The sequence below is a fragment of the Giraffa tippelskirchi genome, chromosome 12, assembly GCF_054371585.1.
Source record: "Giraffa tippelskirchi isolate mGirTip1 chromosome 12, T2T-mGirTip1v1.2.pri, whole genome shotgun sequence".
NCBI lineage: Eukaryota > Metazoa > Chordata > Mammalia > Artiodactyla > Giraffidae > Giraffa > Giraffa tippelskirchi.
Window position 1 is genome coordinate 5,011,496 of NC_137286.1, and position 16,028 is coordinate 5,027,523.

General features: G+C 57.8%; 1 protein-coding gene across 2 annotated transcripts in view; it reads left to right on the forward strand.

Moving 5' to 3' along the window:
* Window positions 1-10,768, forward strand: part of SLC25A29 (solute carrier family 25 member 29) — a 13,239-nt gene extending 2,471 nt beyond the window's left edge. The window contains exons 2-4 of one of the 2 annotated variants that reach the window (XM_081549728.1): window positions 3,190-3,233; window positions 8,219-8,302; window positions 8,906-10,768. In XM_081549728.1, the coding sequence (XP_081405854.1) occupies window positions 3,190-3,233; window positions 8,219-8,302; window positions 8,906-9,640 (863 nt within the window). In that variant the 3' untranslated portion in view covers window positions 9,641-10,768. Of the gene's footprint in view, window positions 1-3,189; window positions 3,234-6,929; window positions 8,303-8,905 lie in introns of those variants that run through there. The other variant, XM_081549727.1, reaches the window with a different exon arrangement.
* Window positions 10,769-16,028: the final 5,260 nt, after the last annotated feature.

Sequence of the window (16,028 nt, forward strand, 5' to 3'; positions counted from 1 at the left end):
TGGCACCCCTAGCCTGGGCCCCAGAGGTTGCCTGGTTTCCTTGGGTTTGAGCTCCTCACCGGCTGGAGGCTCAGGACAGGTGCAGGCTGTGTTTCTGCCCCTGGAGGATGGCTGTTTATTCAGCATCCTGGGAGGTAGGAGGGTAGATCCCTTCTGATTGGCTGCGTGTGAACCACGTGTCCAACCTCGCTCTGGGAGGCGGGGTGGGGCCTTGATTGACAGCATCCCTGAGGCCTTGCGGGGGGGCTGGGTAGAAGGGTCCCAGCACCCACTTCTACTCCCCCAAGAACTAGAATTTCAAATTCAGAAAATTCAAAACATGAAATGAAAACGGGGGTGGGTCTCAAATGATCAAAATAAAGTGTGTCTTGAAGATCAGAAACAAAGGTGGAAGAGCTGAGGGAACAGACAGGCTTGGGGCGCCATTTCGCCCACCTGTGAATGTTAGGGGTTCCAGAAGGAGAAAAAGGTCTGAAGGTGATGAGTATGATGAATAAATAATAGTGGAAATTTTCTCTGATGAGTCTGCTGAGTGAAAGGCAGAGTTCTTTAAAGAAAAAAAGACACACCTTTGGTATCTCCTGGTGATATTCCCAAATTCTACAGATAAAAATCTCAGCTGCTTTCTGATAGAATAAATAAATTATTGACAAAAGTGAACAGGCTGCCCGCGGATTTCTTGTCTGTGGTGCTGTAAACAAGATTGGTGGCCGTGGCCAGACTTAATGGCCTGGGCCTAGTGCTCCCCAGAGCTCAGGACTGTCTTCCCTGACGGCATTAAAGAAACGGGTTTTGCAGATGAGCAGGAGTTCAGATGTGTTACATCTGAGGGTCGTAATAAGAGAGGCTTCAGCGATGAGAGTAGAGACCCCAAGATGGAGCATCCCTGAGTCTTGTGGGTTTGGAAGGTGAAGGTCAGTGGAAGATGGGCAGTGTGGGAATGTGCTTGGGGGTAAGGTGGGGCAGTAGGGGGCAGAGGAAGCCTCCTCTCACCCCATGGCGGGGCGGTGATAGTTCTTAACCCTGTTTCTACATGTGGGTTCCCTGATAACTCAGTTGGTAAAGAACCCGCCTGCAATGCAGGAGACCCTGGTTAAATTCCTGGGTCAGGAAGATCTGCTGGAGAAGGGATAGGCTACCCACTCCAGTATTCTTGGGCTTCCCTGGTGGCTCAGCTGGTAAAGAATCCACCTGCAATGCGAGAGACTTAGTTTGATCCCTGGGTTGGGAAGATCCCCTGGAGAAGGGAAAGGCTACTCACTCCAGTATTCTGGCCTGGAGAATTCCATGGACCGTATAGTCCATGGGGTCACAAAGATTTGGACATGACTGAGCGACTTTCACTTTTAAGGTCTGAAGCATTAAACAAGGTGAAGAGGACATTATGTAAGGATTAAAAATACAATATGTGAAGAAGCATAATAACTCCTATTGACTTGTAGACATCCACTAACGCCGTAACCAGCTCTGATGGGGAGCAGGAGAGATGAGTGGTTAAGAAGGAGGGCTCCAGGCCCAGAAGGTTTGGGTCCAGATCTTGGCTCCACCACTTACTGTGTGGTGTGGACATATACGACTTATCTATGTCTCAGTTTCCTCATCTGTAAAATGGGCTAATGGTCCTTTATATACATAAGTGGGAGAGTTGGTACACATACAAAGCTAAGAATGGTAACCAGCAGGTAGAAACGTGACTGTGACTCAATGAATATTAGCCTGTTTAATTGCTGTATTATACATTGAAATATAGCAATAAATACAGTAATAAATCACCAGTGCAATGGACATGAACTCAGGCAAACTTCGGGAGATGGTGAGGGACAGGGAAGCCTGGCATGTTGCAGTCCATGGGGTCACAAAGAGTCGGACACGACTGGGCGACTGAACAACAACATAGCGATAAAAAAAGCAGTGCAAGACGTACACACGTGGATTTCCAGGGAGGACAGCACGGGAGTCAGTGGGGCAGTTATCTGACCTCTCTGAGCCTCACTCTCCTTCCGTGAAGCGCAGTAACAAGACTGCCTGATTCACAGGGATGTTTGTAACCTACACAGCACATAGGACTCTGACAGGTGCTTGTGAGCCATTCGGGCTGGGGGTTGAGGGGGGCGGCTTGTCCTTTTTTGGGAGGGTGGATCTTTACAGGTTCTAGACTGATACATAACCAAGCACGAACACAGAGTCATGGGCTGTCACCCTGGGCACAACGTGGCTCCCATGCAGGGCAGGGGAGTGGTCAGCCAGCAGCTGTGATGCCGCATGTCCGGGTCAGCTCTCCGGGACCGGAGGCAGCCCTGGGGAAGGCTGACTCTCAATCCTGTACAAGTGCAGAGAGTGAGGCTCAGAGGCTGAGTCTTTTGTGAGCTCAGCCAGCTGGTAAATGACAGAGGGAAAATTCAAACCTGGGTGAGGGGCTAGCCCCAAGTCCAGAACCCCTGGAGCCCCCAACCATGCCAGACATTTGGAGTAATGGGAGCATCTGAGAAATGGCATCGACAGCCTCCCAGGGGGCACCTTCTCTTTTTTTTAGCTTTTTATTTTATATTAGAGTATAGCTGATTAACAGTGTTGTGGTAGTATCACATGGACAGCGAAGGGACTCAGCCATACATATCCATGTATCCATTCTCCCCCCCAAACCCCCCTCCCATCCAGGCTGCCACATAACATTGAGCAAACAAAGGTCCGTGTTCTCTACAGGTGGTCCTTCTGATTATCCATTTTAAATACAGCAGTGTGTGTACATGTCCATCCCAAACTCCCTAACCATCCCTTCCCCTCACCCTTCCCTCTAGCAACCACAAATGTGTTCTCTGTGAGTCTGTTTTGTAAGTGAGTTTATTTGTATCATTTCTTTTTAGATTCCACGTACAGGGGGTGTCATACAGTGTTTCTCCTTCTCTGTCTGACTTACTTCACTCAGTATGACACTCTCTAGGTCCATCCATGTTGCTGCACCAAGGGGCACCTTCTGAGGTCACCTACAATGGGCAGCCAGGCAAGGAGAGAGTCACCAGGTTTGAGTCAGACAGATCCTGCCTTAACCTGGAGACGGCCGCCCTCCCCTTGCCCCACCCAAAGGATCAAGGGGCTCCCGGGATGTGCCAGGCACATCCTTGCTAGACCTGTGCCCCACACGGCGGTTTCTGGGGTGTCTGGGTCACGGGCTGTCCTTTCTCCCCGCAGGTGTGGCAGGCGTGCTGGTTGGACACCCGTTTGACACGGTCAAGGTGAGTCTCATCGCCGCTTTATCCTCAGGCTGTGGTGGAGGCGCAGACATTGGAGGAGGCCTGCAGGGTCGGGGCGGTGGGATACCCCTTTCTGGTGACCATCTCAGGAGCCCCCCCAAGGTCCTCCCACAGGTCAGAAGATAGAATCAGACTTCTCCCTGATGCCCAGGCGAGCAGCGAGCGGCCTGTCCAGCGGGCTGGCCCGGCCTTTCCTCCCGGTCTGTTCCTCCATCTCCCAGATGGGGCTGAATTTGGAGGTCCATCCTGATGCTTGGCCACCTGGGACGGAGGGACCACCCAGAGCCGGGGGCATCCACCCTGTCCTCACCCAGAACTCCTCCAGACTGCTTCCTGCAGGAAAGGATTCAGAGAGAATTACAGAGAAATCACACGTCAGCCTTCCCCGTGACCACGATCCCCCCAGAGTGGTGGGCATCACAGCTGACACACTGCCCAGGCATTTCCCGGGGGGCTGCAGAGTTCGGCCCCGGGGAGGCACCCCACTTCCCCCTCCACGAGCCCACTCCTCGGCACGGGGCCGGGTCCCGGGTTCTCCGATGCCTCAATGGAAACCCAAGAGAGTCCACATTCCCAGTTGGAAACTCCCAAATGAGATCTGCCCTCTGTTGTTGGGGGTTTGTCCTTAAACTAGCTAAGTCAGGCCCTTTCCTTGCGGGCTTCCCTGGGAGCCCGGTGAACTGCAAGCAGTGGCACTAGGCCAGACCCTGTAACCTGCTGAACCCTGAACTTGGCTCCTCTTCCCTCAGGGGCGAGGGTAGAGCAAAGACAAGGATGTCACCCGTAGGCAGGTTTGAGAGACCCCTGTCTCCTCCTTTTCCAGGAACCAGGTGTCCCTGGGCCGAGAACAGGTCCTGTGAAGTAGGGCTGCACTTCCTCCAGCACAGGCGTGAGGGCCCTGCCCCAAGCACTGTGCTCCGACCTTAGAAAGGTCTGTCCCGGGAACTCCCTGGCGGCCCAGTGGTTAGGACACGGCTGTGGGCTGGGGCCCCATCCCTGGTCGGGGAACTAAGATCCCCCAAGCCACTCCAAAAACAAACGAAAACAGGTCTCTCCCTGGGCCTTGCACAGCTAGCTCCAGGCCCCCTGGCAGCCCATCTGCTGGTCACTTTACCTCCGGGCCAACTGTTCTGACCTGCGCAGTGAGGGGCTGGTGAGATTTCCCAAAGCCTTTGGGCCCGGCGCTCAGCAGTGTGGTTTGTGCTGGATTGAATCGTTAGTTCCGAAGGGCATGGGATTCCTTCCACCCCTGAAGGCAAAGCCAGGCTTTCTTACCACACAGCGGCCCCCGAGTCCCTCCAGGGCTGGCCACCCCTCTGCCCAGCTGACCACCCCACAGCGCCTACCCAAGGGCCAGAGCAGCCCAGGATAGCCCTGCAGGGTCCACATTACGCTATGTTTCTGGCCCGTGGTCCTGTGCTGTGCATGCCTTTCAAAGCTGCATCTAGCCAAGAAGTGTCCCTGATTCACTTCCTCTGCCCAGCTCTGCAGAGGCCTCTCTAAGCTGGGACTCGGCCAGGGCTTCTTCAGGCGCCTCCTTGGGCTCCCCCCCCACCCCCGCCCCAGGTCAGTCCCTCCAGGCTGGGGAGCACTTTGTTCTGGTGCCCCCAGCTCCCTCTGAGCTCCTGAGCCACGGCCAGCGCCCCAGGGGTAGCCTGAGCTCAGGAACCTCTCCACCCCTGGGTTCCTGCCCTGCCCCACCTTACCTGGCACCTGGAGGTGGTCTTTGAGGAAATCCACTTGTAACTGGTTTTGTTTTTGCCACTGCGGCCCACCAGCATCACCTCTGCGCAAACCTATCTTAAAAAGCCAAGCCTTTTATTCTGAAGGGGAAAAAAAACTCCACCCCTAGCAAGTCTCCACTATCACTCAACCTCATGACCCTTCTTGTCCGACACCCCCTATGCGCTCAGACACTGTGACCTTGTGCTGACTGTAGGTAGAGAAGCTCAGCTCCTTTGGTTTAATTCAATGCCAATGCCTTTTTTTTTTCCCCTGGCTGTTTTGCATTATACAAGTTAAGCATTCTTGGGACTTCCCTGGTGGTCCAGCGGCTAAGCTTCTAATGCAAGGGGCCTGGGTTTGCTCCCTGGTCAGGGAACTAGATTCCACATTGCCACAACTAAGACCTGGCACAGCCAAATAAATAAATATTAAAAATAATAAGCATTCTCAAAGAAAATTGAAAAACGCTGTTTTTTTTAATGTGTTTTAATTAAAACACATACATACACACTTTTTTTGGTTAGCTTTCTATTACAAAAGTAATGTACGGTGTAAAAGAATGTTCTCCATAACAGACACATAAGAACAACAACAACAAAAAAACTGTCCTTTATGTAACCTTTCTTCCAACCCTTGTTAATGATTTCTACCAGAAAACAGACATGCACACAGGCCCATATATATTCCTGACTTTTGGCAAAAGTGGGATTTACCCCCCAGCTCCGCAGTGGTCTTTTTCATTGAAGTGTTTCACATTGAGACCCACGCTCACTGCTGAAGTACACACCTGGGAGGCCTCCCCCCCACGAAACCCCCCTTCCTCCTAACACCTCCGCCCTCCCCTCTTCCAGGCGGCCAGCACCCTAACTTCTCATCCATGGTCCCGTTTTCCCTCTTTATAAACCTCATGAACTTGGACCTGGGCTTCCAAATGCATGAGGGGACATCCAGGTTGCAGTTCCATCCACACCATCTTGTGACCGTGACCTTGGCAGTGTGTCCCTCTGGGTCTTTGGAACTGAAATTTGAGTCCAAAAACGTGGTTTACCTCTGTGGCGCCCAGAACCGCAGCCACTGCGCTTGGACACGCCACCTTCACACGCGTTTCTGTGGGCAGGCCGTCTTCTGTCCTGTGGATGTCACTGGACGTGACACACACCAGGGACGTGTCTGAGCCCTCTCTCACCAGGGAGCAGCCGGGCCCGGGCGGGGGAGGGGGCGGGGAGACCAGGGGCTGGCCTCGGGAGTCCCGGGCCTGGATGTGATGTTGAAATTTTGTGTTGCTTTAACTGCCTTTACTTTCTGAGCTAGGGGCTGTCTCCATCCATAGCAAAATGTAACTTTGTTGTAGATGAGCGTAAGCCTCATCCCGGAGAGCGCTAGTAAGTACAGACCAGGTGAACACAACGCTTCTCTTCTCTGTCCAAACCAGACCCCGGGCCTGGACCCCACCCCACCACCCCCTACCCCACCAGACTTCCCTCCCAAACTGGCAGGGGCAGGGAGGGTATGAGATCAGCTTGCGCCCAAGCACAGGTCCCGGGGTGGGGACCCTGGGGGCTGGTTGAGAAAAAGTAGCCCTGTCTGGATCAGGGGTTCTTTATGCGGGGTCTCCCAGCCCTGGAGGGAAGCTGGGAGCCTCCTGGGGTTGGTGTGTAAATGACCAACTTTTCCAGGGGTGGGTCTTTCAATCCTCCAGTGAGATCCTGCTACCCCCAAATGTTAAAAACCTCAACTCCAGATTCTATACAACTCGGGCCACATTTTACCCCAGACCTGGTTCCCCCAGACTCCCAGAAGGCGGGTGCCCATCCCAGCCCTGGGGGTCAGACACAAAGGGGACCAGCCCCTGTGGCCTCTTGTGGGACCTGAGCTGGCCCGAGCCTGGGTGTGAAACCATGTCCAGCCTGCCAAGATGGCACTGGGGTGTCTGAAAGTCTGACCCACGGAGGGCAGGGCACAGCTCCGTTTCACATCATCTCTGCTGACACGGCCTGCTTGGTGCCAGTGTCAGGGGCCACAGGAGGAAAAGCCAGTCCTCCAGAGACCCCCCGACGGCAAGGGGGAAGTGGGAAACCTCCTATCACAGAAGCAACCTGAGGCAGAGCTCATGGTGTTAAGATGCCCTCAGTGTTCTTGAGTGGTTGTGCTTTTCTCCTCCGAGCTGGCAGCCAGGGTGGGGAGGGGTGCTGGGGTGTTCAACGGCTGCTCAGAGTGGTGGTCGCCAGCGTTGAGGTCCCCGTGTGCAGACATGAGATTTCTTTTTTGCTCACAACACATTTTTTTCTGTAAGTGCATTCTCCAGCACCCTCAACCCCACCCTGGTCCCAACCAACACAGCCACTCATGTCCCTGGAGAGGAGAGCCTTGACTGAGTTGCAGGATCTCTCTGAGCCTCAGCCTTCCCATCTTTGAAACAGGACTGACCCCGACCCCACCTTGGCAAGTGATTATGACAGAGCCCCTCTCCACTGCCACGCATGGAGAGGCACTCACGTCACGGCCAGGGCCGTAGCAGTGATCGTGTCTGAGTCAGAGCTGAGACCAGCTCACCCGCCTCCCCCAGACACAGGAAGAAAAATGCTCCCTCTCTGCCCCTGAGGGATGAGTATCAAGGACTGAGATAAGCTCTCTGTGGACAAAGAGTGCTTTCACAGCGAGGCTCTGGCCCGCTGGGGTCTGAGGGACCCCGAGCCCCGGAGCTGCTGACGTGGTCCCAAGGAGGCAGCCAGCGGCTCTCCAGTCGCCGCTTTACTAACTCATGACCACTGTCCTCCCCAGGGGCCATGGGCACAAACCAAGCAGAAGGCCCGCAAGGCCCAAGGCTCCTAACTGATAGCACCCCGTGGGCATTCCCAGCCCCAATGTGGAGAGCGCATGGTGGGGTGTTAAGACTGGACACCTTGCTTCCGGGATGGTGGGAGGTCTCGGGAGATGCCTTAGGCCCACTGTCAAGTACCTCTTGTGGAGATAGTGAACAAGGGTTTTTGGGACCCCCACCCCTCTGCAGCTGGCTGTCTCCGTGACTGTTTGTCCACGGACAGCCCTCCCTGAAAATGGCACAGACACCCAGCCCTGCTCCCTGGAATTCCAAAAGCCACAGAAAGCTCCTTGGCTCCCTCGTGGGTCCAGCCTCAGGTCTCCTGGAGAGAGCCTCCCCAGGGGTCCTGCGTGCCAGCCCGAGAGAGCTGGGCACTCTGACTCCATGTGGCCACCTTACTTACACTGGGCCCTCCTTCCAGGTGCGGCTTCAAGTCCAGAGTGTGGAGAAGCCCCAATACCGAGGGACCTTGCACTGCTTCCAGGCCATCATCAAGCAGGAGAGCGTGAGTGCCTGGGGCCCATGGGGTTGGGGTGGGGAGCCAGCCTCAGCATCGCCTCTACAGTGCTGCGGGCCCTGGACCACAGGGGCTTCCCTGGTGGCTCAGCTGGTAAAGAATCTGCCCGCAATGCGGAAGACCTAGGTTCAATCCCTGGGTTGGGAAGATCCCCTGGAGAAGGGAAAGGCTACCCACTCTAGTATTCCAGCCTGGAAAATTCCATGGACTCGACAGTCCATGGGGTCGCAAAGAGTGGGACACGCCTGAGCCACTTTCACTTTCTTCCACTGGACTACAGAGCCCGGACAGGAGGTGGTGCCAGGGCACCCGCCTCTTGTGATGCTGCGGCTCCTGGACCACAGAGCAGGGAGAGGAGGCGGTGGGCAGCTCCAGGGCACATCCAGGCTTTAGAAATCGGAGGGCGGTTGTGCCGGGGCCTCTCAGATTGAGATCTTGGGTTCTGATAAAATTATGCTTGATCCTCTGTAACAGCTAAGGTGGGCCCGGGCAGCCGCCACCTGCATGGAGGGTCCCCCGGGGAGGTGGGCTTGGGCAACTCAATAGACTCCAAGCGGGAGCGCACCTGACACCTCTCCGTGCGCCCCGCAGGTGCTGGGCCTGTACCGAGGCCTGGGGTCGCCGCTCCTGGGGCTGACCTTCATCAACGCGCTGGTGTTCGGTGTGCAGGGCAACACCCTGCGGGCGCTGGGCCGGGACTCGCCGCTGAACCAGTTCCTGGCGGGCGCGGCGGCCGGCGCCATCCAGTGCATCATCTGCTGCCCCATGGAGCTGGCCAAGACGCGGCTGCAGCTGCAGGAGGCGGGCCCGGCGCGCACCTACCGCGGGCCCCTGGACTGCCTGGCGCAGATCTACCGGCAGGAGGGCCTGCGCGGCGTCAACCGGGGCATGGTGTCCACGCTGCTGCGCGAGACGCCCAGCTTCGGCGTCTACTTCCTCACCTACGACGTGCTGACGCGTGCGCTGGGCTGCGAGCCGGGTGACCGCCTGCTGGTGCCCAAGCTGCTGCTGGCGGGCGGCACGTCGGGCATCGCGTCCTGGCTCTCCACCTACCCCGTGGACGTGGTCAAGTCGCGGCTGCAGGCCGACGGGCTGCAGGGTGCGCCGCGCTACCGGGGCATCACCGACTGCGTGCAGCAGAGCTACCGCGCCGAGGGCTGGCGCGTCTTCACGCGGGGGCTGGCCTCCACGCTGCTGCGCGCCTTCCCGGTCAACGCCGCCACCTTCGCCACCGTCACCGTGGTGCTCAGCTACGCGCGCGGCGAGGAGGCCCGGCTCGAGGGCGACGCCGGGTCCGCCGCCCTGGCCCAGCCCTCCAGCCTGTGATGCCCCCTGCCCCACCTTCCCCGGGGCTGCTTTTCCAAAACACAGCCCAGACTCTTCCAAAACTGTAAATGGGTCCCCCGCCAACCGCCCTGCCCTAGACGACTGAGACCCCGTGGACTGTGGGCTCTGTCAGACCTGGGTTGAATTCCTCTCCTCAGCTGGGTGGGCCTTGGCCGCAGTATTTGACCTCCTTGGTTTTTCTCCGCTGCGAAATAGGGAGCATATTCCCCATGTTGCACTGTCAGGAAGCTCAGAGATGCTGCCTGTGGGGCACCTACCCTGGCACTGTTACTGGCTTCTGGAGTCTTCCGGAAACCCAGCCAACACTCCAACCCTTCCCTGGGATCCCGGCCACACCTCCAGGGGGGTCTCTGAAGACCCACCGATGGGCTTGCCAGTGACTCATTAACTCTGAAATCCTCCGCCTGGCAGAGCTCCGGGGACACTTCTAGGCCACCTGTCCGGTCTGTGTTAGGAACAGAGGGGCAGCTCGGGCACCTTCTGGAGTCTCAGAACCAAACCCTCTGCCAGCACATCCCAGCTTCCCCAAGTTGCAAGGCTGGGAATACCCCTACTCCCACCACTCCCACTGGACGGTAACCTGGGGACCACTAAGAAGCCATGGAACCTTCTGGAAGTTTCCACATTGCTTAGGAGCTGGGGTGGGGGAGCAGGCAGAGGATCCCTGTGGGATCCCCAAGCCCTGGGAAATGGTGTCTTTCCCAGGCAGTCAGTCTCAATGCCTGTGTTCCCGTGAGTCCCAGGCAGGGCCTGTGAGTGGGCACAGGTCTGACCAGTTTGGGCCCCTCCAGGCCAAAGGGCATCTGCGCCCACGCGACCGGGGCCGTCACTAGAAGCCGGCCGGTGGTGTGAGCTCCGGCAGCCCGGACACAGCTGGCACATCGTGGCCGTGAGACTGGACAGGGAGGCGAGTGCTTTTGCACAAGTTGGAGGTGACCATGGCCTCCATGGTGACTGGAGGTGACTGGCCCTACTCCCGGGAGGCGGGCTGTGCTCAAGGAAGCCAGGATGACCCTCCCCCCAATCCCTCCACCCTGCCCCCCACGTGGCATCATTGTTGTACAGAAACCTCTGAGGGAATAAAGTGCTCTTTGTTTTTTTAAGAAAGTAGGGTTTCATTTGTGTATCACAGAGAAAGAGGGTTCACCCCCACCCCCTCACTGGAGTCAGAGGGGCCAGCTTAGTGGTTGGCCTAACCCGGGCCAGCAACAGGGCACCTCCAGACCCTCAGTTTCCTCATCTACAAAATGGGGCTAATGGAGGTGTGAGGGGCGGACTGAGCAGAGCTCACAAAAGTACTGGGTGCAGCTTCAGCACCCAGCGAGTGTGTCTCCATGTCTGTTGTGACCCAGTGGGAGCGTGGGCAGGGCAGGCGCTGTGTGCCCTGAGCTCCCTGGAAGGACTGAGGTGAGAGGACTCCGGGGGCCCTAGCTGAGGCCAGAATCCAGAGGAGAGAAGGGCAGAGCGGAGCTCTGCGGGGAGGATGGACTGGTCCTTCTGAGCTTGACCTAGACCAACCTAAGGATCCCTGAGGGCTTCCTGAAGGAGGCCTGGCGTGCTGGAGGGGTGTCTTCCTGTCCGCTCACCCCCACTTCTGCTCAGCCTCCAGGAGTCAATGTGGGCCACCCAGGGTCTCCACAGCTTCGAGCCTGGAGACTCCTTTCAATCACTGAGCCAAAACCCTCTGCCCCCCGGCAGAGGAGAGAAGAGAGCAGAGGAGAGAAGAGAAGAGAGCGGGAGAGAGAGGCCCAGCTTCCCCCCAGGAGGGCTCCGGGGCTCCTCTGCCCTTACACCCCGCCGAATCCCTGGTACCAGCCTGTGATGTCAGGCTTGTTTGCAGTTTCCAAGGACAGGAGGGCGGGGAGGAGCTGGCTGGTGACCCCAGGCCGGGTGTCCTCAGACAGGTTAACCCAGGAGGGCCCCCCACGCCCCAGTCCTAGGCAGTGGCTCCTTCCCCAGTGAAGGCTCCTTCCCCCAGCTTCGTATTTCTCTTTCCTCTGAAAGAAACCAGGCAGATGGTAAACCCAGAGTCCCTGCTCCCACCCTTACTGCCGATGGTCAGACACCAAGTCAGGCGAGAGGAGGGGTTAGGCGAGGTGTCGGTTTACACGGATCTTTTGACATTTTGTTTTCTCCCTGATCTGAATTTTATTTATTTCTTCATTAACGTAGTAAAAAGTAAAAAATGCAAATGGAACCCAGGCTGTGCAGTGAGGAGGAAGACCTGGCTCCTGCCTCTTCCTGGCCGTGCGCCCCTCCCGGGGCGTCTCAGGCGAGTCCCAGCACGCGGGAACATCCTCTCTCCCTGGGCAAAGCCTGGCCCAGGTCCTGACCGTTCAGTTCTTTGCTGTCTTCAGTTGGCAGTTATCTTGGAGACTGGAGATCGTAGCAGTTTCCAGGACTGCCGTAACAACGGCCCACAGAGCGTGTGGCTAAAACAACAGACACTTATTCTCTTAGCTTCTGGAGGCCAGAAGTGTGAAATTCAGGTGTCAGCAGTGTTGGTTGCTTCTGGAGGGCCCGAGCAGGAATCTCTCCCAGCCTCTTCCAGCACCTGGTGGCCGGCAGTCCTGGGCTTGTTGCTGCAGTCTCCGCCTCCATTCTCAAGTCACCTTTTCCCCTGTGGGTCTCTTGTCTTTTTTGTTGCTTTTTTACCCGCACCACTTGACTTGCAGAATCTTAGTTCCCTGACAAGGATTGAACCTGGGCCCCCCAGCAGTGAAAGCCTGGAATCTTAACCACTGGACTTCCAGGGTCCCTGTCCTCTTTTCAGGAGGACACCAGGCATTGGCTTAAGGACCCACCAACTCCAGGATGACCTAAGTAATAACACCTGCAAAGACCATTGTCAAATAAGGTCACAGTCAGAGGCACCGGGGGTGAGGAGCTCACTGTGTCTTCTCTGGGGACACAATTCAACCCACAACAGACATCTTTCCTCATCAGTGTTGCAACTGGCCACGTTTTTGTTAACAGCTGCATGGCATTTCATCCAGCGATGGTTCCTAATGTTATTCTTCCAGCTACAGCAAAGGTCCATCTACTCAAAGCTATGGTTTTTCCAGTGGTCATGTGTGGATGTGAGAGTTGGACTATAAAGAAAGCTGAGCGCCGAAGAATTGATGCTTTGAACTGTGGTGTTGGAGAAGACTCTTGAGAGTCCCTTGGACTGCAAGGAGATCCAACCAGTCCATCCTAAAGGAGATCAGTCCTGGGTGTTCATTGGAAGGACTGATGTTGAAGCTGAAACTCCAATACTTGGGCCACCTGATGCGAAGAGCTGACTCATTGGAAAAGACCCTGATGCTGGGAAAGATTGAGGGCAGGAGGAGAAGGGGACGACAGAGGATGAGATGGTTGGATGGCATCACTGACTCGATGGACATGGGTTTGGGTGGACTCCGGGAGGTGGTGATGGACAGGGAGGCCTGGCGTACTGCCGTCCACGGAGTCGCAAAGAGTCGGATATGACCGAGGGACTGAACTGAACTGACTCTTGGGACAGTAACTAGGAGGAAGCAGTGGAACAGTCTTGGAGGAAGAGCAGCCGCTGCCCAGGCCTCCGAGGAGACAATGAGGCTGGAGCTGAGCGGACAGAACTGCAGCCTGGGGAGGGTGGACCTCCGCGCCAAAGGACAGCTTGAGGCCGGGAAGGGAGGCGCCAGCGGCCAGCGGGCAGCAAGGCGACAGAGGAAGCCCCCATGCATTTAAGCGAAAGCTCTAGTTGACCCGCCAAACTGTTCCTGGAATTCTGCAGCCGGGGAAGCTGGAGGCCAGTGGTGGAGAAGCGCCCCTCGCCCCCCACCTCGACCCCCCTGGACCTGCGCAGTCACACCTCTTCACTCCCATCTCCTTTTCTGTCCCTTTGGACCCCAGGCGCACAGAGTGAACACAGCGTGCTCCTCCTCAAGACGCTCTCCTCACTGGCCCCCCTTTAATCGTCTCTGGGGAAGACCGAGGGCAGGAGGAGAAGGGGGCGACAGAGGATGAGATGGTTGGATGGCATTACTGACTCCATGGACGTGAATTTGAGCAAGCTCCGGGAGATAGCGCAGGACAGAGAGGCCTGGCATGCTGCAGTCCATGGGGTGGCAAAGCGTCAGACATGACTGAGCGACTGAACAACATCGGCAAAAGCCCCTCGTCCCACACAGAGCTAGCTGGGGCCCTCACGGCCTTCGTGGGCGGTGGGTTCTTGTGACCGCAGGGACAATAGGTCAGCCGTCAGCACACACAGCCCCTTTAATGCTCCCAACAGCTCTTGGAAATTGGCACTGGTGCCCTCATTTTGCAACAGAGGACACCATATAGGGGGCCTGTCTAGGGTCACGAGACCAGGGGATGCTGGGGCCGGAGCCCCAAGGCCCTACAGGTCCATAGCCCTCACTGCGCCCCTACCCCGGTCCGGGCCGACCGGCCTCCATCCACCAGCAGGAGCTTCACAGGAGGCCAGGAGCCAGGGCTGTGCCCTGGCCTCTGATGGCCGACTCCCCGGTTCTGTGGCTGGAGTGGAGTTCAAGCCACAGAGGCGCCCCGGACAGGGCCAGTTCCACTCTGTGTCAGCCTTGGTCTCAAGTTCTGTCCTCCAGGGGCGCCCAGGCCTTGACCTTCTGATACCCAGACCCCTGGTCCCAGTGTCCACCGTGATCAGGGCACACCGCTGAAGGCCACTTGGAACTGAGCCTATGCAGACCCTCGCTCAGCCCCTGGAACTACCGTCTCCCCACTCCCCCCCCCACACACACATGTACACACCCAGAACTTACAGGTTGGATTTTCCAGATGAGTCAGGGGTGAAGGAAGGCAAGGATGCAAGAGAGAGTGAAGCCCAGACATGGGGTTGAGAGGCCAGTGGTGATGGGTGATCTGGGAGCCTGCAGGCTGAGGAAGAGTGACCAGCACAGAGCAGGATCCCCAGGGGCAGCCTGGAGGGGGCAGGTGTCCGTGAAGACAAAGCAGTTTGGGGGCAGCCACGGGCAGGGGCGGGGTCATCAGGAGGAAGCAGCCAAGGGACAGGCCTGCCAGATGACCACGGACAGACCATCCCCGGGCAGACGCTGAGGTCACCGGGGCTGGTGGGAGCAGGGGACCCAGCGCTGAGTCAGGTGACTTCCGCAGAGTGGGGCTCGGAAAGAGATGAGCAGCCCACCCCCTGGCCTGGGGGGCCCTGTGCCCCCTTCGCTGAAGCCTCCACCTCTCCCACCCCCCCAGTACTAGGTCCTGACCTCAGCCAGGGTGATGAGGCTTCGTGGGGCCACTGCTCCCCCTGCTGCACTCTCCACGGGCAGGTGTCCCCCCTCCCCGACCTGGGGGCAGCCCCAAGCCTTGATCAGATGGCCCTTCCTGCATGCCTATGCTCCCCTCCAACCCAGGCCGCCCTACATGGGGCATCCTTCTGGGGACAGTCCAGCAGTCCCAGCCCCACCCCAACTCCCCTTTGCCCACCCCCCACCACCCCGCCCGTTGGCAAGTGTCTCTTCCTCCTAAATTCTCTGAGATTGACTTCTGGCCCCCAGCCGCCCCTCCTCCTGGCGGAGAGGTCCCCCATCTTCCGCTGAGGAAAACAAGGCTCCCAGGGCCAAGGTCATGTGCCCTTCGGTTAGGCAGAATGCCCAGGTCTGTGCAACCAGGCTGCCCTACCCCCGCGCAGGGCTGGGGTCCTCCTGCAGGCCGGGGGCTCAGCCGCAGGCGGGACCGCTGGAGAATGGGTGAGCACCCAAATCCCTCACCCCAGGCCTCGTGGGGCCCGCGGGCCGGCCCAGGAGGGTCCGCGCCTGTGCTGATGTGGAGGGGCCCTAACTTGCCCTGCCATGTTCGGTTCCGGAAACCATCCTGCGTTTCAGGGATCCCAGCACCCCAACGCTGCGCATCCATGCGCACCCGGCCCCGCCTGACGCGACCCCAGCCCCGCCCTGCTTCCTGGAGTGAGTAGTGCACAGTGCCCCCCACCCCCCCACCGCCCACGGCTGGGATGCTGCCAGGCGGAGACGCAGAGCTGAGCGAAGCCTGCGTGGGGCGTAGGCCCAGAGCCGAACTCTGCCAGGACAGAGCCAGGAGGTGCGAGGAGTTAGCGGGCAGAGCTGCAGGCAGAGCTGCAGACGGGCTCTGGCCACCAGCTCCTGGGAGGCTCTAGCGGGAGGTGACGGAAGCGGCAGGGCTGGACCAGGTGGCACGCTCTTCCTCGGGGGCCTGCTCTGAGGCTGCGCTCTCTCCCAGCTCCTTCCTCTTTTTTTCACAGCACTTCCCAGATCTCTCTTCTCTCTCCTGCCCTCTGCTCTACCAGATGTAATCCAAGTCCCGTTACTGCCCTCCCATCAGCACCTGACACATCACCGGTGTTGTGTCTGTCTGAGTGAGTAACCCTGAC